Genomic DNA, 21,931 nt, shown 5'->3' with positions numbered 1-21,931 from the left:
TGTCGTAGAAGCTAAGCTATGTTGTAGATGCGCAGTGGGGATTTGGAGTTGTTTATTTGCGGCACGTGATCACGTCAACATCTGACGCGATTATGCAGAAGCTTGGGCTCCCTGGGCTGGGATTATTTTATTACCCAAAATCTGAACAGACCATGGAGGGGTCTAAGCCTCAAATGTGCTTAGATGGGAGGAGCTTGGTTTATATAGATCTGGTATGATATATTGTATATGCTTGACCCCTGTACAAAGTAAAGTGCCACTATGTTGATGTGGTAACCTCATAGTGTTAAGTGCTATAGTTATATGTGTAACAAGAGAGAAAATACATATTAACTGATCAGATTCATATTCAGATCCATGTCTATGCCCAATTCCATGTTCGACCCATTTTGTATATGAAGAAGACTAAAGTAGACCCTGCCCCGGCTCCCCGGATCTGCACAGCCAAGAGGCCAGCTTGCCTCATGTTCTCTTTTGTCATCCTCTGGTTCGAAGATCCCCCCACCAAACATCTATTGAGGTTTCTTTCTTTTCAAATCCCTCATTCATTCCTTCATTCTCAGTGGAATTAAAAACATACAGGACACTCGGGGTATCTAAACACCTACCCTTTCAAAGTCGGAGCCTTCAATCCATCCCTGTCTCTATTCAATTATCATAATATCCCAACTTCAGTAATTGATCCAATCGGGACAAAGTTGCCAAAGGCGATATCTCCCGACTATAACAGAGCATTCAATGACACGCAAGAACGCTACCCTCTCGAAGCGCCGCTCCAAGGCGAACCTGACAGTTTCTACCGGGTCCAACGGACGTGCGAATGGAAAGATGAATAACAACATCGAAATGCGTAGGAGGGACACGCCCTCCACTGAGACCTCAGCCGAAAGAACAGCCCAACTTATGTCACGATCTTCATTTTCCCTCGACGACGAACCCGCCGTGCCTCAAACCCCGATCCAGACCAATACAACTTTCCACAACCTACCACGCAGTGATCGCCGCAACTTCCTGCTGTTGGTCTTGTTATACTTCCTCCAAGGAATTCCCATGGGCCTAGCCACCGGCTCCGTCCCCTTCCTGCTCAAACCGTACCTCTCCTACGGCCAGATTGGAATCTTCTCGCTCGCCTCATACCCATACTCGCTCAAATTGTTCTGGAGTCCTATTGTCGATGCTGTGTGGAGTACGCGATTTGGTCGGCGTAAGAGCTGGATTACCCCTGTGCAGGTGATTGCCGGATTAGCTATGATCTATATGGGTGGTCATATCGAGGATATGATGATACAAGCCGGCGCTAATGGCGGCGCGGGAGTCTGGAAATTCACATACTGGTGGTTTATGTTGGTGCTTTTCTGTGCCACCCAGGATATTGCTGTGGATGGATGGGCGATTACTTTGATGTCCCCGCCTAACATCTCTTACGCGTCGACCGCCCAAACGGTCGGATTGACAGCCGGCCACTTCCTGTCCTACACTGTCTTCTTGGCTTTCAACTCGAAGGACTTTGCCAACAGATGGTTCCGAACCATCCCCGGAGAGAGCGGTCTTCTTTCCCTGGGCACTTATCTCAACTTCTGGGGCTGGGCTTATCTGATCGTGACCTGTGGTCTGGCCTTCCTCAAGAAGGAAGAACGTACCAAGGAACGTGACAGCATTATGGATGTGTATAAAAGCATGTGGAGCGTTCTGAAGTTGAAGAACATTCAGACCATTATTCTGATTCACCTCATTGCCAAAATCGGCTTCCAGGCCAATGACGGAGTCACTAGTCTCAAGCTCCTGGACAAGGGCTTTGGCCAGGACAACATGGCCCTGGTGGTGTTGATCGACTTCCCCTTTGAAATCATGCTTGGCTACTATGCCGGCCAGTGGTCAACCAACTACGGAGCAATGCGCCTCTGGGGCTGGGCCTTTATCGGACGACTAGCAGCCGCCGTGCTCGCCCAATTCACCGTCATGATCTACCCCACTGCCTCGGAAGTGCCAATGTGGTATATGCTCACCGTAATTGGAGAGCATGTCCTCTCAACCTTCATGAACACAGTCATGTTCGTCGCCATCTCAGCCTTCCACGCCCGCATCGCCGACCCGGCCATTGGCGGAACATACATGACGCTCCTCGCAACGTAAGTCCTAACCTATCTCCACCCTTCCCACCCCAACAAATAATGCGTATAATAGCTAACATATCACCTCCAGCGTCTCCAACCTGGGCGGAACATTCCCCCGGATTTTCGTCCTCAAACTCGTCGACATGTTCACTCAAGCAACATGTCTTCCCCCAGCCATTGCCCCACCCGTCGAATCCCTCAAGGGCGCCCTCGTTACAACGGCATTCTCCTGCGCCCTCGAGCCGGAGAAGAACCGCTGCATCAACGGCGGCGGTACCTGCCACGTCGACCGTGACGGGTACTATATGACCAACATGCTATGCGTGCTCATTGGCACGCTCACATTCATTATGTTTATCAAACCCGCTGCACAGAAGCTACAGGACCTGCCTCTTCGGGCTTGGCGGTTGTCGTCTAGTCCCCAGCGGGGTTGATACAGTTCGTTTACTGTGGGTTTTGGTGTGTCGTGACGGCCTGTAATGTCTTCGTATACCCTCTGGGATATTCTATAGATTGGATAAATAAATAATTTAGACAAGCTAGCATTCCTTTTTCGCATCCTCAGTAATGGTTAATGGGGTCACTTGCAGGCACAAGCACAAGTTACAAAACATCCAAATGAACTCCTAGGTCTCCCAACCTAGGGCAATCTCTATGTTATGCAACCGCAGTGTTTGCCTCTTTACCTATACGATCTGTCCTTCCGTGATGATCTCTCCCTTCTATGTGTACCACGCTGGAAAATAAGCCGGGGTTGCTATATTATGGTGTCACAGGTCGATTCCGCCCCTGGAATGGATAGAGCCTGCATATGCTTTTCGTTTCTCTGCGAGTATCAAAAGGTCCAGACAGCATAATGCATGATCCGTTATTGTATGGCTTATCGAGAAAAGGCACCGTACGCTACGGATAGTACAGGTTAGAGAGCAAAGTCTCTTTGCCCTTACATATGAAGGCTTTCACAGGGGTTCCGTACTTCTTTCTGCTTAATGCCGAGAATAAGAGTGGGAATCGGGATGACCAGCCATGAAGGTCATGGCCTGGCCACACAGTAATCAACCCATATAATCAAACGAAGTAAGCGAACTCATCTCCTGAGCCCTGGATGTCAGCACTGCAAGCTGCAAGCTGCACGTAAGACAGTATCCGGTCCCTGTCGTTCCTGAGCCAAGCCAACGCTCATTCGCCGTGTTCCTGAATCGGCGAGACAATCACCTGTACCCAGTAACCATTAAAATGGCTCGCCTTTTATTCCCCCGACAATCAAGGTGCGGAGGAGCCGCACCGCGAGGTCCTTCAAGAAATTAGGGTCTCGAAAATATTGCCATCCAATGAGAACCCAACAACCTGACGCTTTTCCCCGACGCCAAGAGCAACTTAACCGAAACTCCTCTGGCCAAGTTCTTTCAGCTGCTCTTTAGCTGCAGCTAAAAGGAGTTGTCCTCGAGCCTATGGAGTCTCGACTGACTGTTGAAGGATGTGATTGGAGACGCCGACTCCGCTCCTGCAGGTGCAGTTATGGACTAAAATAGGTTGACTGGGATGGGACGTTGTGTATAAAAAGAAGCAATTCTGCGCTTCGGGATGTCCCAAATAATCATTTCGTTTCAGTTTACCCCGTATTTCCGATATAAATCCTAATTTTCACACTTGTTTCTACCAACAACCGCAAAATGAAATTCCTCGCCGCGTGCTTGACGCTCATTAGCGTCTCGTCCTGGACAGTGAACGCACTACCCAGGGCAGAAGATCTCACAGTCCTTGCCTACCGAGCCGTACGTGCAACAAGCCGAAGTCATAGTCAAACCCGCTAATGTTTCATAGTGGGACTTCCGTTTTCTCAGCCAGGCACCGCCGGTGTGCAACAGCTCCGTGAACAATATTGAATACTCCATCCTCCACTACTCTGGCGCACAACGGCGTGACTGTCAGGTCTTAAATCTTGCCAAGTTCAACTCGACAAATGTCAAGAGTATCTCGTGGAAGAGTCCGTCGGACGCGAACCGATATGATCTTTGCATGTTCAGATCGCCTGACTGTTCCGGTGGGGAAGGTGCTTTGCTTGGGAGCATTACCAATGGATGGGATGTATGCTACTTGTACAATGGATTCGAGTCTTGGAGTATTATTCCGAATGGGGGTGCATGTGTTCCAGATCCGGGTGATGGTGATGAATAAACGGGTTTGGTCTTGCAATTGCGAAAATCTTGATATTGGGTGTTAAATATGGTGTGTATCAGGCAAATGTTTATATGGTTGGAAATGGGGGATTACAGGAAATGTAGTATTTCATCTTCCCGGGTTAAATATTTATTGCATGTGCTCACTGAAAGCGCTTAAAAATAATTTCCCACGTGAAGAATTGTCAACCATATGTATATTTGCTATCGAAGAGTTGAATGTAGTGGTGGAGTAAAGGCCCTTCAATGGCCGCTGAAAGCTCGCTAGAACTTCTAAGCCCTAGAAGTCGAAGTGTTCCATGCTATCAGGCCTGGGGTATGCCCAGAGGGTAGCCCGACTACCCGGATTAAAAGACGAATGGTATGAAAAGATATCCAAGTATTTCGAAGGAAGAATAAGTCCCCGCTTGGCCGCATCATTTCTCGACATCCCGCAGCAGTTCTCGAACAGCCGAATCAAGAACAAACCTAGCATACCCACGATGCAACCTCAAAGTCCAAGCTGGAATGATTTTCTGTTTTTCCAACTCCCCCTCTGCATCCACAATCTCATAATCATGCGCAGTTGAGAACCGAACCTCTACAAACCTCCCCCGTCCATTCACCTGGAACGGCTCAGAAACACTCATCTCATGTCGCAGAGACGACATCAAGCGCCATGGATATCCCCACCGCGCAATCTTCTCAAAGAACTCACGGGGATCGTCCGGCAATTTCAACGAAACAAGTAGTCCATTGCTATCTGCATCAGCAGCGGGGAGCCGCTGCACTTGGAACATACCGTTCAGCAGAACGCGCGGTGCACCGGTGGTTTCATCCGGCGAGAATCCGCCCTCTGATGTGCCTGTATCGCACGGTGTGAAGCGGAAATTCGCGAGGAGTCCGATGAGAGAACCCTCAGTTCGTAGGATCTTGGTTCCGATGACAGATCTAGCCCAGGAATACTCGAGCTCTGTTTTTGTTGGTGTCTTTTGGTTTGGGACCCGGGCTTCGAGGGCTTGCAGGGGTATTTGTGCTGCGTAGATGTCGGTATATGCGCAACGCTGAGTGTCTGGGCTCTGTGGTTTGCGGAGGGCTCTACTGCCCGCTGCGAGAGGAAGTGCTGGGTACTTTTCTTCCAGATGGTTGAGTCCACGGTGGATGCTGTAGCCAGCTAGGCCGGTTACGGCAGTGGTGTAGCCTAGTAGGCGGAGGGAGCGTCTAGGCATAGCAGTGAGTGTATTGTTTAGGTTGATTGGAGATCTCCACGTAGATTCGAAATACAGAACTGGGGTTTGGGGGCTACTAACTACTTTGGGCACATCATCTGATGCGACTCGGCCCCAATATCGCATTGGTAATTACGTGCATACTACCACTTGCATCTCAACATGTCAAATGTCATAATTAACTAGACAGCATATTCAGGATATAATAATACAAATTCAAAAGAATATAACTGTACTACCGATGTGACATAGTAGACATCTGCCCCTCCATCTGTGGATCTTTTTTCCCACCTCAGACCAACATTACAGTCCTTCTTCTGAGTACTTTTCACAATGGCAAGCGATATCTCGATAGACTTCCTCCATTGAGACATATCTGCCATTCCAACAATCAGAAATGACGGTCCCTTAGCCCAAAGTGTACGTCGGAAACAATCAATGAAACACTGCCGGATCATCAGGCCATAATGTCCCAGTTGCCTTCGGCCAAGGTAACTGTTGAGGATCAATTCGAAAGTCTCTTGCTACCAGATATTGTTCATGTTGTTGTTCAGTAAATAACCTTCATCTGTATACATATGTACCTGATTGTACCAGATTTTAGGCCGCGGATGTGGATTTCCCGATCGGGGTGCCGCTTTATGAGGGGGCTCAGGAAGCACAGGGTGAAGAGAAGACGAGAAGATAAGAGGTGAAGAGGGGAGGTGAAGAGGGGAGGTGAAGAGATGAAAAGTGACAAACAAGAAGGAGAGGTCAAGAACACTTTCCCCTTCTCTGTTAGGTGTGACTATATATCATACATCTTCTTACACATATACCCTATATGTCCTATTGAGAGACTAAGAATAGGAACTATCGCCAAAGTTATAACAACTATGGATGTAAGAATAGTATTATTATATTATATATTTATCTCAATTACAGTCGTTAGTCTTCCCATAAATCAACTAAGACGTATTTGTTTCCATCTTTCTCCCTGCTATAATCAACCAAAGTATAATCATTCAATTTCTCTGCCAAAGGCCCGGACTCAACGGTAATTTTCTTTTATGGGGAATAGTTTTCTGCCTGTTTGAATGAGAGATCTAATTCATGTTAGGTTTGACGTTCCTGTCCGCGAGTGCCTGTAGGAATTTTGCGCGTGAAATGGTATCATGAGGCTTCGCGTTATTTTTAAAGCGAGCTTCTTTTGTGTTTCAAGCAATAATCTTTCCACTGAACGTAAGCACTTTTTGTCATTCTTATCAAGTTCTACGACCGCCACCTGTATGTCAATGAGCCTCTTTTTCGGCGAAATCATGTAGACGAAGCTGATTACCCAGTGTACCGGTTTCCAGCTGGCAGGGACTAGAAGTTAGTAATCACTTTTTCTAAGCTGAAATACAATATCATCAACCTTTGAACATCCCCAAATGGCAAGCGGTGATATTCTGGTTTGTGCCCTCTTAATCATCGCACAATTTGACTGTGAGATCTTGACCGGTATGTTCAGAAGCCACTTGCTTCCACAGGTTCAGAACCCTTTCCTCAGTCTGGAATCCGAGACCGTCAGACCATGTTGCGCATATATCGCCTTCCGTGGAATATCTGAACCGATGATGGACTCTTCCCGACTCTGTTTCCATACGCAGGTCCTCCAATTTAGGCATATACAATGCTGCCTGGCCCACGGCCATATATAGCTCATTGAAGAGACCCGGCACACTGACTTCTCGGAAGGGCTTGCCGCTGCGATCTTCTAGTACTGTTCTCACGTATTCCGGAAATTCATCATGTGGATCTGAATCCGTGGACTCATATTGATCGTCCTCATCGCGATCAAAGCGGTCAACAAAGAGCCATTTCCCGGACGGGGTTGAGGGGATGTATTCAATGTCGATGGTTTTCAGATCAGGCCATGATGGATGATTACCGTTTGATTCCAGTGGCCAGAAAAGCTCATTTCCAAATGTCATTCCGTAGATACTGAGTGTCTCTAATTGTTGAGAGAACTTATGTAGTTGCGAGCTGAGAGCATCCACCCCTTGGTCTGTGATATCATCTGGGGAGAAGTTGTGATCCCTAGGTGGTTCATGATTAAAATGAAAGTTGAATGTTTTTATGCTGGGCGGTAAAAGGTGAATGTGAGCAGCGAATTCTAAATACACCATTAGTAAACCAAGGAAATGTACATGGTATGTAATGAAAAATAGTCAATTGACCTGTAAATAGAACATACCGTCGCGGTTGCGTTTTCTTAGATCCTTATCGTGTTTGCAGGTGTCATTCAACACCAACTTGAGCGTATGGAGGTTAGGAAATTTCGAGGCAAGACGAGCGCACGAAGTCGCCTCGATTTGTCGTCTATCGGCTAACGCCTCTATTTTGAGAGTATGCACAATGCCGACTGGTGCTACCTGGCTCTCGAATGCATCAAGCCGAAGGTAGTTTCTCTCAAATCTGCGGTTCAAAATATCTGCAGTCCGCTCGGCACGGGCGGCCTTTATTCGCCTAAGTCTATTTGGACTAGCAACCAGATCACTAGGCGACTGAGCTTTGACGGAGAGCGAGATACCTCGCGATGATCTGAATTTCGCGACGGTTTGAAGGATTGAGCGGATTGCATCGGAGAAGATCTGATTATTGCGCTCATTCTCAGATTCTGTCTCGAAATGAGCTCTGGCAGATTCATCGTAAGGCTCAAGCTCCACGATCAATTCGATATCCCGAATATATGATTGGCGTCGTGGGTCCTTTGTCAGTTTTTCAAATCGCTCGAGATTCAATGGAGTTCCTGTCTTGACGCGGAGTTTCGCCCAGCTTCGCTCCTCGACAATAGGCTGCCAGTCGCGATTCACCGAAGCATATTGAGCCAATCCGAGCTCGGTATCTATATGAGTCGATGGGTTTTCCAGGAGTGACACAATACGGCCAGTTATATCCGGGGGAAGTGGCCACGCCATCTTCCGTGAGTTGCTAGGTCTCAGAAGATGAACCTTGGAAGTTGAAATGATGTCTAAGGCGGAAAGGGAAAGCCATCTCGCTATATGCAACGATATATCAGTGCACCTACTATCCATATCCAACCTCCCAGATACCTAAGTAATATTCAACTACAACATATATACTAAAAACTATTATTAAATAACTAACATACTAAGGTTAATAATCCCGTGCTCATACTATGGATCGCCGGATCGCCCCGCCGACCCGCTATCTTTTTTTTCTCTCCAACGTAGAACTCACGCCTCACTCACAACAACCCTCTATAATCAACTCCAAGTCAATAATAGTGAATACTGAGGTATTCCAGTTCAATGACATCAACCCACACAGACTCATCCTCCGCCCAATCTGCTCCACCCTCCCCAGCAACAACAATGTCCCAAGACTACCCCGCAGTCGACAACAACTCCCTCGACGACATCTTCGGCTCCTCCCCACCGCACGAAAGTACTCACACCGCACCCCTCCAATCAACAACCAACCCACTCACCCAATCAACCGAACCCTCCGACCTCCCCAGCCTCCGCCGCCAACACGTCACAGCAGGCTACCGCGACGGCACGTCCGCCTCCAAGGGCGCGCACGTGCAAGACGGCTTCGACGGAGGCTTCCCCGTCGGCGCGCAGCTGGGTATGCGTGCCGGTACTGTACTGGGTATTATGGAGGGATTGCTACGCGGGTTCGAGGAGCGGGGTGGACCGGGTGTTGTGAAGAAGCCGGTTGTGCGGGCGGGCCATTCTGCATCTGGGTCTACGGGGACGGATGGCGGTGGCAATAGTGAAACTGGGGAATTGCGGAAACAGAAAAGGGAACAGCTCCGAGTGCTCTATGAAGCTGCGCTTAAGGAGCTGGATGTGCAGGCTGTTTTTGCTGGGGCTGATGGTGGTGCTTCGGAGGTTGCGCCCAGAGCTGAGGACGGAGAGGAGGAACGGGCGGAGAAACAGCTTGGACGGAAGGGGGATGTTGTTATTTCGAAGTGGGAGGGGAGGGTTGATGTTCCGAGGTGGGAGGAGAATATGGAGGCTTTGGAGATGAAGGAGAAAGAGAAGGAGGAGGAGAGCAAGGGCAAGGGCGAAGGCCAGGGTCAGCCTGTGGAGCACAGTTGAAGTTGTCTTGGATTTTTACAGACATGCTCTCGACTTGCACTATGTGTTTGTCATGGATACAACACAAAGCTGTACTTTGGCTGGAGATCCACAACACAGACAGGGACGGAGGAAGGAAAAGGTCTCCTCTCGTCTTGCAGATGCGAATGCAGGATTGAGTTCCTGTAGAGATGGGCCGACTGTCTCTCGGCGTGTCCACTGCTCCTTCCCCGCTGCAGGGCAGGGTCTATCCCTGCCGCGGTGATGCGAGTATCCAAATACTTGGAACAGGCTCCGCTGCCACTGCAAGGTTGTTGCAGCGGACGGACGGGGCGGAAGGCCGGTCCGGACTGTCTGTCCTGGGTTGTTTGGGATATACTCGTTGTGTTTCCCTGAGACACTGACGCTGGGGTTTCTGCACACTACTGTAGGCACGGGTGTTGCCATGGTGGTGTCGCGGGTTGGATTAGACATCCGATTTTACCTTTTCTGCGACTTCAGAGACATTCGCCAGACTTTCAGGATAGCCAACAGCTCGATTACATTTGTATTCCACAAATAAAAGTGAATTTGTCATAACCAAAAAAAAAGCAACCAAATGGCGCCTGCCTGTCAAACACGAGGCATAAATGATAAATCATATGTCACCCGTGGACGCCTTGTAGCCCTACGCGTCAAGCCTATTTACGGAGTAGTCATCATAAATCAAAAAGTACCAAATGAAACACAAAGGCCTAGACGTCCAAACTCCCAGATCGAGAACTCTACAGCCCCACATCACAAACTCCGATAGATCTGAAACCAGCCCAGGATGACGGGTCTCGGGGATGCAATGGGTGCACAGCCGGTGGATCAACCACCTTGCGTGTGAGGCCGCGGAAGAGCCCCGGCACAGGGAGGAGATTTCTTTGGTCGGTCCAAATAAAACCCTTGTCTAGCCTTACCTGTCAAAGCGGCGATCGAGGGTGATCGGCCAGTTGATTGGAGTTGTATTGAATAGAGAGAACGGACGTGTGATATCAGATTGGCAGATTGCCGATTGAGGGGAAGACGGGGATGGCGCTGGTTGATTTTGGGTTTATGGCGCGAATAGGATGGTTTAAGCTTGTGTACTTACAGCAATATGACACAGGGAGTAAAAGAGATAAAAGAAAAGGATATAGTTTGAGGCTTTCCAGCCGAGGTGCAAAGTCAAGGTCTCGGACAATGAAGCTCTTGGCTCTTGGTGGACGTTGAGGGGCCCATGCAAGGGATGACTCTTATCCTCCTATCTGGATCTGTGCACTCGGTACGGAGTACAATATACTTAAGTACAGTGAGTGCAGCTGTTAGTGAGATAGTATTTGAATAAGAAATTCGGTATGAAGTAAGTGAGAGGTGTACGGAGTACTCCGTATATTGAACGCAATTGTCGGTCAGTTGGTGTTAGTTGGTATGTGCCATCGCAAGCCCTAAATACTCAAACCTCAACGCCTGGACATGTCGATCCAAGACCATCCCACATCCCCGGCCAGTGGACCCCCATCCCCGCCCGCGGTTCCCCGGTGCAGCCGTTGTGGGGAACGTACGAATGGCTACGCATCGAGAATTCGATAGGTAACCTGTGTATTCGTGTTCTCATGCTAGCGGACCCGGGATCCAGGATTCGATTCTGTCGCTCGATGTTAGTTTTCTGAAACGGCTGCAAGAAGTCGACGGTGAATTTGGAATGATCATGACGCACTACATACGTGGCTGGTTTGTCCGGCTGTGCATATTCTTCCAATGGGTTGGCTGCTACAGGGCAGAAGTCAGAAACTGCTAGTTAGCTGAGGTGTTAGTTTGGCCTGGCCTAGGGGAAGGTTTGATGACGCCCTTCGCCCTTGTTGGTAGTCTGTGTAATCCGGGGCCCCGTGCGTGGCGGCGTAGGACTAGGATGCATTTCCACCAAGGTGGAAGAGGGGAGCCGTCGTTACATAGTCTTCATTACTCGGTCGAATGGATGGTTTAAGGAGGCTGCGGTAGTATCGAAGATGCCTTTGATGATCGTCTGAGATCTGCAGTCCAGCATTCCGCAAAACGTCCCCGTCTCCTAGACAACGAAGTAACAAAGCACCATTCATACTTGAGGTAAAATGTGGTAGTTTCTAATTTTGTCTATGTTGAAAGTATGAGGTAGTGAAACAACTTTTGATGAATGCAAAGTTCCAGAATGCAGATTTTGAGTCATAGAGACACAGACCACGGAAGGCGCCGTATTCCTCTATTTTGAAATTATGGACACCAAGTTGAATAAGAAAAATAGTTGTCGCAGCAGTGATAGAAAGACATGATTCAGTGAGGCATAGATGAAGACCGTTGGTAGTAGCTTCGTAATAAGACAAGAGCGATGGTAATACAGCACGCGAAATAGCGCAAGCAAGACAGGAAAGAAAAACAATTCGGAACAGATGACAAGTAGGAAAATTAAAGATAGTTAGCTCGAGGGTATCGAGTCATGAGTCGGTAGTCATAGTCTGTGTAGCAGACATGATATTCGTTTCGTGGCGCGAGATAGCGCAATAGAGAACGTCTTTGAGCACGTCGGTGTCCAGCCACAATCGGGTCTGGAGATTCATTATTTTCATTTGTGCGCGGGAATCAGAATCGGAGTTTTGCGTTAGGGAGTGGACGTGTTCGTAATCATCGAGACACATTGGAGACATGAAGACAGTGATATGAAATCGTTGGAGGGATCGTTGGTAAAGTCGGTATGTTGTAGCACGTTTTTTTCGTCCGTTAAAATTGAACCCAGAGAACCGGAACGCCGAGTGGAAATGCATCAGATGGTGGTAACATTGGTCTTCTTGTGAGACTTTTGGGGTTTCTGGCAGTTTAATGAACGTAGGGAGTTCATGAAACGCTCGAAGAGGGGCCTTTGCTCGCGAGCTGCTGTGATCGGGGCGTGGGCGTACTGGTCGTAGCAAAATGCGGTTAACTTCTCCTTCTCACCCTTGTCGGAAGTAGAAGAGTTTGAAGTGGGGTATTCCGGGGATTCGGAGCGCTGGCGCCGTCGGAATTGGGCTTGGAAGGCGGCAGCTGCAGAACGATCAACGTCTGAGCTGTTCATGCTGCTGTTCTTGCGGGAACGAGGAGGGCGAGTCAGAGAAGCGGAGGAAGGAGCAACAAGGCGCAATGTCTGCAGGGCATTGTTGGGCCGGACAGCGTCCTTGCTAGTGCTGGGGCGGTCCATGCTGGGACGGAAGGCTTCAGGGATAGGCTCTCCGAGGATATCCTCTGACAAGCACGGGAACTGCTCAGAGGCCTGGCCATCAAGCATAGTCTGGTGAAGTCTGGGCTGTGACTTGGCGGCACGGAGCTTAGCACGGCTGCGGACCTTGCGCAGTGTGTCGATGGGCCGTCGAGACATGGATTTACGGCCAGCAGACTCGGACTCGGAGTCGGACTCCCAAACAGACTGCTCGCAGAAAGCATCGATAGTAGAGATAGAAGGCCGCTCCATGGAGGTTGCGGTCCACTGGCGGGAGATTGGTGGGGAGCTAGCCACGGGGCTAGGAACGGGACTAGGGCAGTCGTTGGCGGGGATGAAGAGAGGGTGGTCAAAGTGAGTCATGTGGGGTTCCATGGTAACGGGGTTGATCAGCGATGGAGGGGAGATCATGGAAGGGTCCAGGGGAGGGCGCGTTCCAGGGCTGGATTGTTTGCGACGAGATGCGCTTGGGGAGCTCGCCGTACGCGTCAGGTTGAGGACGGCAGGAGGCTGCCTCCTACGGCGGGACCGCGAGGAGCAGGATCCTGTGACATCTTCGTAGCCCATGGTGATGGTTGTAGTAGAGTCGTTTGAGTGTTGGAAGCAAGGTGTAGTGGGACGGGTATCAGGAGGGTTGAGAGGCGCCACCGGCGGGGGAGGTGGAGGGGGAAGAGAATATGTAGGTGGTGTAGATGCAGGAAGATAGAAGCGCCGACGGGGCTCGATCTGGACCTCGTGTGCGTGTTTGTATAGCTGCTGAGTGGCCTCTAGAACGGCGTCGGGACAGCTTGGTGAATCGTAGGAAGAAGAGAATGAGCTGCTTGGTGTTAAGTCGGGAGTAGTGCTGTCTGTTTGAACGGAGCTGAACGAGACGTGGCTGCTATGCAGCGGACTGTTTTCCTCCGTGGAGGAAGTGTATCGGTGGAATCTCAAGCTGTTCTCCAACTCGACCTGTGCAAGTGTGGAGCGGTCTGGTCCGGGGTATTGTAGTGGGTTGCCGATGTCCTTGTTGTGGTTCAAGGACAGGGTGTAGTATTGGTTTGCGTCTTCAAAGCTATCATTACGCATTTCCGATGTGTAAGGATTCCAAGATGGCGTGGCAGCCAACGATTCTTCGAGGTAGAATGGATCGAGATTTGACTCTTCCAGGACCTTTGGGCCAGCCGGGTAGTAAGATGATCCTCGCTTTGCAGGTGAAGGCGATGGGTAACAAATGGTTGTCTCTGATCTATTTCGATCTTGATACAACACGTCCAACTCGCCTGGACAATAAAGACCTCTGTGATCCATGGGACTGTGAGCTCGGGTAAGATAAAAGAGAAGGAATCACGAGTAAGCAAGATCACAAGGATCTAAGCACAGTACAATGGATCGAAGAGAGGAGAATTGCCACAGGAGAGAAAGAGATGGAATGAGGAATAAAATGACCGAAGTGGAGGCCAGGGTGAAGGGGATATGTTTATACCAAAAATAACCTCGAGGACCTAGAAGCCCTACAATGACCCGGTGGCTAGGCCGAGAATAAGCAGATGCATGCCAATGCACAATGTAAACAACAGAAGCACAGACGATCATAACCTATCTGACCTTGCATGGTCCCCTTCCGTAGGGATGGGGTTGCAGCAAGGACCCTTCGATTGGGTCCCCCAGCAAGGGTGCGCGGAAGTCGATCCGTACAATAGCTCGAGGAAACATCCCGAAGCATACGGAGTACAATGTGGATTGTATCTATGGCCCCATGTTGTTGTGTTCTCTTGTGTTCTTGTGCTATTGTGTTTCCTGCGTGTCTGTGATCTGTGATCTGTGATCTGTGTTATGTGCAATGGAAGCCACGGAAGTGACACTAGGTATTTCGTACCACTAGATTTCTCACTTCAACATTTGAAATAAGTTTCAGCCTGTCAGAAACATCAGCCAACATCTCAAAGAGAACATAATCCTACATCTGCACTCTGCAGAAGTCCTGTACAGAGAAGGCTGGGATGGAAAATGTGAGATATCAAGAGTCAAGTCTGCGGAGTTACCGGGATCCGCCACTAATGCTGCCGATCGCCGTGACCTATATGGGTCAATTGCTCTGTCACTTTGTGGCTGTACTTTGGCACTTTAGCACTTTAAACATTTGGACTTTGTACTTTGTACTTTCTGTGCTGTTCAGGTCTTTGGTCAACTGTGTTGTACATTCTTCGCATTCCTAGCAACGTTAAAATCCGAGCCTCACAGTTCGATGCCACAACGTTCCATCTCGGAAATTGTTCTTATAGCAAATACGTCATGGGCTTATTTTATTTATTTTTTGTTTTTTTTTTTATTGTTCTTCTTGCTTTTGGGTAGTGGCTGGCTAGATACCTTTAATGCTTTTTTCTATAGTCACATCAGGTTTTGTTGCATCTTTGTAAGGTCGAAGAAGAGGAGTTACACTTACTCCCTTGTTTTCCTAGTTTTCCTATATCTCCTAGCTTTGCCTTTAATTCATAATAAAGCTATACCTAGATTGAATTTAGTCGGGTTAACCATCCTGACGTTCCGTAATAAAGACCCGATGGTCGGACACCCAAAGAGCTGGGCTGATACCCTGACAGTGGACAGATCACAAATGTTGTGCATCTGTAACTCTTGACAGTGTGCTGCCATTGGTTCATCAAAGAACTCTTTCTCTGATTGATTTCTGATCCGACCATACAAATTCCCTATGAGCCTGTGGGTGTGCCTGTGGGTGTATCGTGTGTGCTGGATCCAAATCCAGATATCGCTCCATCTCATTGGGTTCCAGTTTCATATTGTATAAGCCCGGATTTGCTATCATTCTATAACGCCAATTTACAAACTCTCAAGTAGGCCAAAAAAGGCCAAAAAAGGCCAAAACAAAACAAAGCAGAGACATATGCTCAGCTAAGCCAATAAACCCCACATTCCATCGAAAAATGTGACTTGCATGCATCCCGCGATACGTACAGCCGAAGTGCAGCCATCCCGCCCATGTATAAGTATCGGCGCATCCCCCAGTAGTGCCCCTGATCGGCAGGCCCAATACCTCTCTATCGTCCAGTTCATGCACTGTGCACGATCTCTGAGCGATTGACTCGCCGCGGAAGCATCCTCTGCAGAAGCCCTCGCCTCCCATCATCCCGGTCACATTCTTGTCATTAGATGTTGAGTGCAGGCACATAGAGTTTCGAATAGATTTGTTCACAGTGGACTAGCAGCCTCTCGAGTGCAACATAACTCCATCCATCGAGTTCTACCTAGCTTCAGAAGGGAGTAACTATCTATCCAAGGGGAGAAATGGAACAACAAACCAGGACATCCACAATCCCTCGATAATAACAAACATCTCGATCAAGGACTTCATCTCATCCGAGATGAGAATCAGAATCAAAATTAAATATCGACGATGATCATCAAAATCCAATATCCCAAATTCACAGACCTAGAACAGATCCCTACCCAAAGGAATCCAACTCCCCAATCTCCGGAAGTGTCTCGCAAAAAACATACTGCAATTGGCCAATAACCAACTGGAACAAGGAAGAACTGAAACACTCCCGATCTAGGACCCCTAAGCTCCCGACCCAAGCTGCAGACTGCAAGGCATGCTTGAAACCTACCTCAATACTGGGATTTTGGAGAGTTTCCGGGTTTCGTATTCGTGCGTCCGCGGCGCGGGAAGACCTTCCCGGACCCGACTGAGCTATCGAATTTTCCGATTCCGGGCTGGCCCTTGCTGTCCTTTTGCTCCTGGAGTCTAGAGTCTAGACCTTGGGCAGGGGGTTTATCACTAGTATTACTGAGGTTGTAGTGCTTCTGGGGCCCTCGTGTTTGTTTTGGGGTGTCTCGTTGCGGTCTCGGTGGGGTGTTGTATTGGGGGACTCCTGGCTTTAGGTATTGGATTTGGGGATAGCTAGGGGTTTGTGTTAACTATTTTGAATTTGCATACATGTATTGATGTCTAGGTAGTTTATTAGGTCTAATTTTGTAGGGGAGACGTCGGAATGTCCTGAAATATCGCTTTGGCATTAGATTAGTACCGGGGGGAGGCTTCGGTGCGGCCGAGAACGGCTTGCCCGAGAGATGTCTGTGTCCACTTCTGGTTGATCTTGACACGTCAAAACGTAGGTTTATTTGCATTTGGATATAGCTTCTATACTTAATTGGATATTCAATTGAGCCAATGGAGTGTAAAAGCTGCGCCAAAAAAAACTGATCTGCAATATAAAAGGCTAACTATAGCTGAAACTATTCAGTGGGACACTCGTACTATGTAGTTACTGGTTAACTAGTTAGCTCTTGGTTTCATCTAAGAGATTTTCTGTTATAGATTTTCAGGGCTTAGCAGATATTAACTGACCAATAATCACGAAAATATACAGCCCATAGATACTTCCAAGCCAGTTGACTTATTCATTTTTAACCAAGTGCCCAAAAAGTCACTCAGGGGTTGGCTCAAGTGGCCCACTTTGTATGGTGTTTTTGTCGTGCACGTACCACCTCCATACAAAAATTGTCCCCCGGAGCAATTTCTAGCCACTTTAACTGTTGTGTGCACTTTTACCATCCAAATGGGGTCGGTGGGTATGTATATAGACAACGTTAACTTGTTTTTGTATCTTTCCTGTTAGACTGATACTCTCTCTAGCTGTGATCCCCCACGACAACGGTACTACCCGGGACCCAGAATTGCCTGATCCCCCTACGAGATCCTCCCCGTGCAGTGTTACGGGTCCCTTCGGGGGGCTTCCGCGACGCCCGGCCTGGATTTTATGGGCGCATCTGCTGTGGTGACCGAAGCCGGGTCTTTGCAGTTCGAGGTGTTTGTCAATTAGAGTCAGGTGATTGAGGTACCTGAATAATCCGGTTGGTTGGAGACCTCGGGACCTGTTTTCCCTTTATCCGCTCGGGAACACCCAAGGCTGGAGGCGATGTCACTGCGGGGGAGATGCTGAACAAGTGCCATGTAAATCCATGGATGGACTCGATGTAACTATCCTATTAGAAGTAGAATGATGTAGCCATAAGTTGCAGTTATGGGGTATTTAGTTATTCAACAAATCGAACCAAATGGAAACAGTGGGGGGAAGAGTAGTTCGCTCCAAACTGTGGAATAACGATGAACCAGTGGATCAAATGGAGACTAACCAAGATATGGTGAAGATAATACTCCATAGACTGCTCCATAGACTGAAAATAATAGAAGAACAAAAAAGAAATGAACATAATAAATAGCCTGGTGAGTGTCGAGTGATTGAAGCCATCGATATATATTTGAACTACAGTACTTCCGTACATATATATATATAGTTATGTTGTTGCCCAACGCCAACTACAACAGTGTGTATCTGCCAACACATCAGGATATATATTTAGTTGGATTCCTGTTAGCCTGCAAAGTCAACCATGGCACGATGAAATTAAATCTGCTAGTTCATCAGCTTCCGTTGTACCTATGTTGTAGGTAGCCCTAGAAGACCTCCTATCTTTGGACTTCCTACTCTGTACCTAGGTACTCCGTACACTACACATACACCTGCACATACACATGTTCTAAAAATTGCATCGTTTTGGACTATTCAATCGCACTATTTACAGAGTACCTACGTACTATAGCCCCGGTCCGTGCGATCGGTTCAGGTGCAGCTAATTATTGAGGTATTGCTTCCCCCCAAATTGGTTGCGCAGCGACGTTATGATCTGGACGCATGACATTGAAATATTGAAGATCTGACATACTACCTATATGTTATAGGAACATAGGTAGTGTATAATAATCCTGCAAAAACAAAAAAGCAAAGTGACGAAAGCCTTGACTTGGCTTGATTAGGGCAGGAACCGCGCTGGCATTCCTGCCTTAGGAGAACGCGCATTACCATTCAACTTCTCAGCTTCCAAGGTTCAATATTCTTCTTCTTCATCTCTTCACATTTGAACTTGAAATCCGGGCAGCCGGACTTTGAGGGCGATTCATCTCCATCCCCGAGACACGTTTGGTGCGCTGCAGCTACAGCTGCGGCAACCCCAGCCATCTCAATTAACCAGCCACCTCGCACTCCCAACCCATTCTCGTCCTTTCACCTCTTCTGATTTTGAATTGCCTCTATTTTTTCTCCCAATTACATTATATTGTGCATTGAGCATTGAGCATTAATTTGTACAGCAGTTGGGGCTGTCAACATTCCAATTCGGAGCGATCGGTCATTTTGCGATCGCGATCCTTGAGAGCTATCCGCTGCCTCGATCAGTGACGCAACACTCAAATTGTCGTCCAATCCGCAATTTTACCGACCATTCTTAGAGGTGTCTCGACACGCTGGAAAAGCGTCTGACGAAGCCCACGACTCTTACGACCCATCAACGTTAACGACCTTTGCGCGGCAACGCCAGCCGACTGTTCAACGACCTTCTTCTGCTTCAGCCGATTCCCAATTGAGACCCTCGAGCGCTTCTGACTCCCAGCGCCTCTTACGTCGTATCCCTCGCCAGAGAGAAGTCAACCAATCACTCCACCGTCGAGCGGTCTCTTCACGCGCCCCGGTTCCACACCCCAATCGACCTCAGCCGGCGCGTACAACCCCGGTCTCTGTACCACACCCTCCAGCCAGTGGCATCGCACACCTACGTCCGGCCCTTTCCGAAGCGGAGACCGACGACAACGGGTCTACCATTGACGACCCGTACCAGCTCCTCAATACCTCATACTGGCCGCAGCGAACCACCGGAGTCTCGTCGCGCACCGCATCGGCAATCCTTTTCGCCCTCGAGGAAGCTATCCGTGGACCGCTACAGCTCTCCACCGACTGGGACGAGGTGAATGCTTCTATGTCAGACATGGTAGGCGTCGCTGGCCCCGCTGGGCCTGTGGGCAATAGCCGTGTTCAGAATGGTGGAACCCGTGTTCCCCAGAACCCCATCTCAGGGACATCACAGCCACCGAGTGGGATGAGGACACCTACAGATATAATGAGACAACGCCGGGATCGAGAGGCTCGCCGCAAAGCGGAGCACGAGGCCCGAGAGAGGGAACAGGAGGAATTGGAACAACAACAACTGGAGCAAGAACAACAGGCCCAAGCTGAGGCTCAGGCCCAGAAACAGACCCAGGCCCAAGCTCAAGCTCAACAGTACGCCGCTGGCGTTGCCGCCGAAAATGCCTCCCAATCAAGAATTAGAGCCCCACGACCAACAAGGGGCCCCGAAGGACAGCCCCAGGCCATGCCTGTCGCTTCAGGGCCACCGTCCGGTTACCGACTAGCAGCAGCAGATGTTGCGCCGAGCACCCGACCATCAGAATACCAGACCGCACCACCAACTGCTACGACGGGGCATGTGGCTAACCAGCCACGGCCGACACAAGGAACTGGTCAACAGCCTCAACACGGTCGCTCGCAAAGTGCGGCAGAAGTTGGAGGCCAACCTAGACCTAGTGGGTTCTCCAAATCCGCCCAGGGCCTACCCGCAGGACAGCCCGGTGCTCCCCAAACCCTTCAGCAGCCGAAACGAGTTGGGTTTCCGCATGCATTCGAGCGATGGGAAACGCTGTCTTCACACTGGGAGGGTCTCACCAGCTATTGGATGCGTAAGCTCGAACAAAACAATGACGATCTAGAGCGTGATCCCCTGAGCCAACAATTGGCTCGACAGATCACAGACTTATCTGCTGCGGGTGCCAACTTATTCCATGCGGTGGTTGAACTGCAACGCCTACGAGCGTCCTCCGAACGCAAGTTCCAGCGCTGGTTTTTCGACACCCGTGCTGAGCAAGAACGCTCAAAGGAAGTGCAGGCTGACCTAGACCGCCAGCTTAAAGAAGAGCGACAAGGCCGAGCTGATGCCTTTTCTGCCGCCCAGCAATCCGAAAAGGACAAAATTAAGGCCGAGGAACTGCTGAAAGAGATGCGCCGCGAGCTTCAAATCTCCAAGGAGGAGGCACGTCGTGCCTGGGAGGAGCTTGGCCGCCGTGAACAAGAAGAGCGAGACCGAACCAACTCCCTACGCAATGGAGAGCCCACGCTCGTTGGAGGCGTTCAGGTTGTACCTATGGTTTCTGGCCTCCCTAGTCGCCACACCACGCGCCCACAGACCCGCGAGGGCCCATACCCAGGCGACCCTACAGCCACAGCCACGGGCACCGACGCGTATCACGGCAACTCCGCAGGAAGCGCCGGCGGACAATATTACGAAGATGGCACGCCCATGTCTCCCACAGGATCCGACCCTTTCATCGAACCCAAAAAGGTTGACCCACCTACCTCAAAAGCCCCATACCCGCGTCCACTGTATGAACATGAAAATACAACCGTGCCATACCCAGGACCCGCCACTTCAGAGCCCGACGCGCGCTCCTACGTCGGCAGCAGTGAAGCGGGCGACGATGAATATGCCCACTACTCCCACGACCCTCATGGCAACTCCTTAAGCTACCCACCTGGCCCCCTTCAGAGGGAAGCGAGGAGTATGAACACTCCCTGCCAGAGGGTCACTACATGACCGACGGCGCCTATACCTCTGCCGGCTCGTCCGCCCCTCCCCCCAGCGCCCACCTCCGCTGCGGACTACAGCGGCGCCGGCTGGGGTCCTGGCACTGGATGGGAGTCTGTGACACCGCGCCATCGCCACCCCACGCGCCTGAGTGATGTCCTTGAGGAAGATGAGCCAAGTCGCACGAATCCCAGTCGCGCTAGTTTGGCTAGTCGCAGCCAGGCGAGCCGTAGCCAGGCCAGTCGGAGCATTCTTTAAACCACGTTATTGGCCTTGTGATGTGTCCGGTCTCGGACGAAGGTGTTTCGCGATTAATTTTGCTCCGTGAACTGTTTGATGCATACATAGAGAGGTTCGCCCCTATATTCATATCGAATGTGCTACTTTTATATTAACCTTTCCCAAGCAGTCTTATTCTTACTGGCTTGTTTTTCTGCTTGTTGTTTGTGCTTTGCCTGTCCTTTCCTTACCTGTTCTTGTAAATTTGGCGTTTAATTCCCCCAATCCCCCATATTGCTGTGTTCCTTGTTTGTTTTGTTTCCTTTGTGATTTAGTGTTGTTTTCAACGGCGATAATACTTAATTGCCCATCTACTTTCCTACGTAGTACTATATGGAGGTGCTTATCCTTCTACAAGTTACTCATCTACAATAGAACA

General features: G+C 49.4%; 8 protein-coding genes across 8 annotated transcripts; 4 read left to right on the top strand and 4 right to left on the bottom strand.

Annotated features, from left to right (window-relative positions):
* Positions 1-738: 738 nt before the first annotated feature.
* Positions 739-2,548, top strand: N7516_009783 (SD08430p; the record flags this gene model as incomplete). Its single annotated transcript, XM_057222502.1, has 2 exons — positions 739-2,129; positions 2,203-2,548. 2 exons carry the CDS (start codon positions 739-741, stop codon positions 2,546-2,548), a joined length of 1,737 nt encoding a protein of 578 aa, XP_057069723.1.
* A 1,239-nt stretch (positions 2,549-3,787) lies between these two features.
* Positions 3,788-4,292, top strand: N7516_009782 (uncharacterized protein; the record flags this gene model as incomplete). The annotated part of the gene is made up of 2 exons (XM_057222501.1): positions 3,788-3,889; positions 3,939-4,292. 2 exons carry the CDS (start codon positions 3,788-3,790, stop codon positions 4,290-4,292), a joined length of 456 nt encoding a protein of 151 aa, XP_057069722.1.
* A 418-nt stretch (positions 4,293-4,710) lies between these two features.
* On the bottom strand, positions 4,711-5,502 carry N7516_009781 (uncharacterized protein; the record flags this gene model as incomplete). Its single annotated transcript, XM_057222500.1, has 1 exon — positions 4,711-5,502. The coding sequence occupies one exon, from the start codon at positions 5,500-5,502 to the stop codon at positions 4,711-4,713; it is 792 nt and encodes a 263-aa protein (XP_057069721.1).
* A 1,445-nt stretch (positions 5,503-6,947) lies between these two features.
* On the bottom strand, positions 6,948-8,444 carry N7516_009780 (uncharacterized protein; the record flags this gene model as incomplete). Its single annotated transcript, XM_057222499.1, has 2 exons — positions 6,948-7,639; positions 7,721-8,444. 2 exons carry the CDS (start codon positions 8,442-8,444, stop codon positions 6,948-6,950), a joined length of 1,416 nt encoding a protein of 471 aa, XP_057069720.1.
* Positions 8,445-8,861: 417 nt separating this feature from the next.
* N7516_009779 (Yae1 family protein) lies at positions 8,862-9,593 on the top strand (the record flags this gene model as incomplete). Its single annotated transcript, XM_057222498.1, has 1 exon — positions 8,862-9,593. One exon carries the CDS (start codon positions 8,862-8,864, stop codon positions 9,591-9,593), a length of 732 nt encoding a protein of 243 aa, XP_057069719.1.
* Positions 9,594-12,046: 2,453 nt separating this feature from the next.
* Positions 12,047-12,256, bottom strand: N7516_009778 (uncharacterized protein; the record flags this gene model as incomplete). Its single annotated transcript, XM_057222497.1, has 1 exon — positions 12,047-12,256. One exon carries the CDS (start codon positions 12,254-12,256, stop codon positions 12,047-12,049), a length of 210 nt encoding a protein of 69 aa, XP_057069718.1.
* Positions 12,257-12,372: 116 nt separating this feature from the next.
* Positions 12,373-14,091, bottom strand: N7516_009777 (uncharacterized protein; the record flags this gene model as incomplete). Its single annotated transcript, XM_057222496.1, has 1 exon — positions 12,373-14,091. One exon carries the CDS (start codon positions 14,089-14,091, stop codon positions 12,373-12,375), a length of 1,719 nt encoding a protein of 572 aa, XP_057069717.1.
* A 4,153-nt stretch (positions 14,092-18,244) lies between these two features.
* Positions 18,245-21,531, top strand: N7516_009776 (uncharacterized protein; the record flags this gene model as incomplete). The annotated part of the gene is made up of 3 exons (XM_057222495.1): positions 18,245-18,249; positions 19,038-21,247; positions 21,329-21,531. 3 exons carry the CDS (start codon positions 18,245-18,247, stop codon positions 21,529-21,531), a joined length of 2,418 nt encoding a protein of 805 aa, XP_057069716.1.
* Between the last annotated feature and the right edge of the window lie 400 nt (positions 21,532-21,931).

The sequence above is a fragment of the Penicillium verrucosum genome (genome assembly GCF_028828655.1).
Source record: "Penicillium verrucosum strain IBT 35672 chromosome Unknown utg000004l_segment0_segment0, whole genome shotgun sequence".
NCBI lineage: Eukaryota > Fungi > Ascomycota > Eurotiomycetes > Eurotiales > Aspergillaceae > Penicillium > Penicillium verrucosum.
Note: the sequence above shows the minus strand (reverse complement) of the source record. Positions and strands in the feature narration are given on the sequence as shown.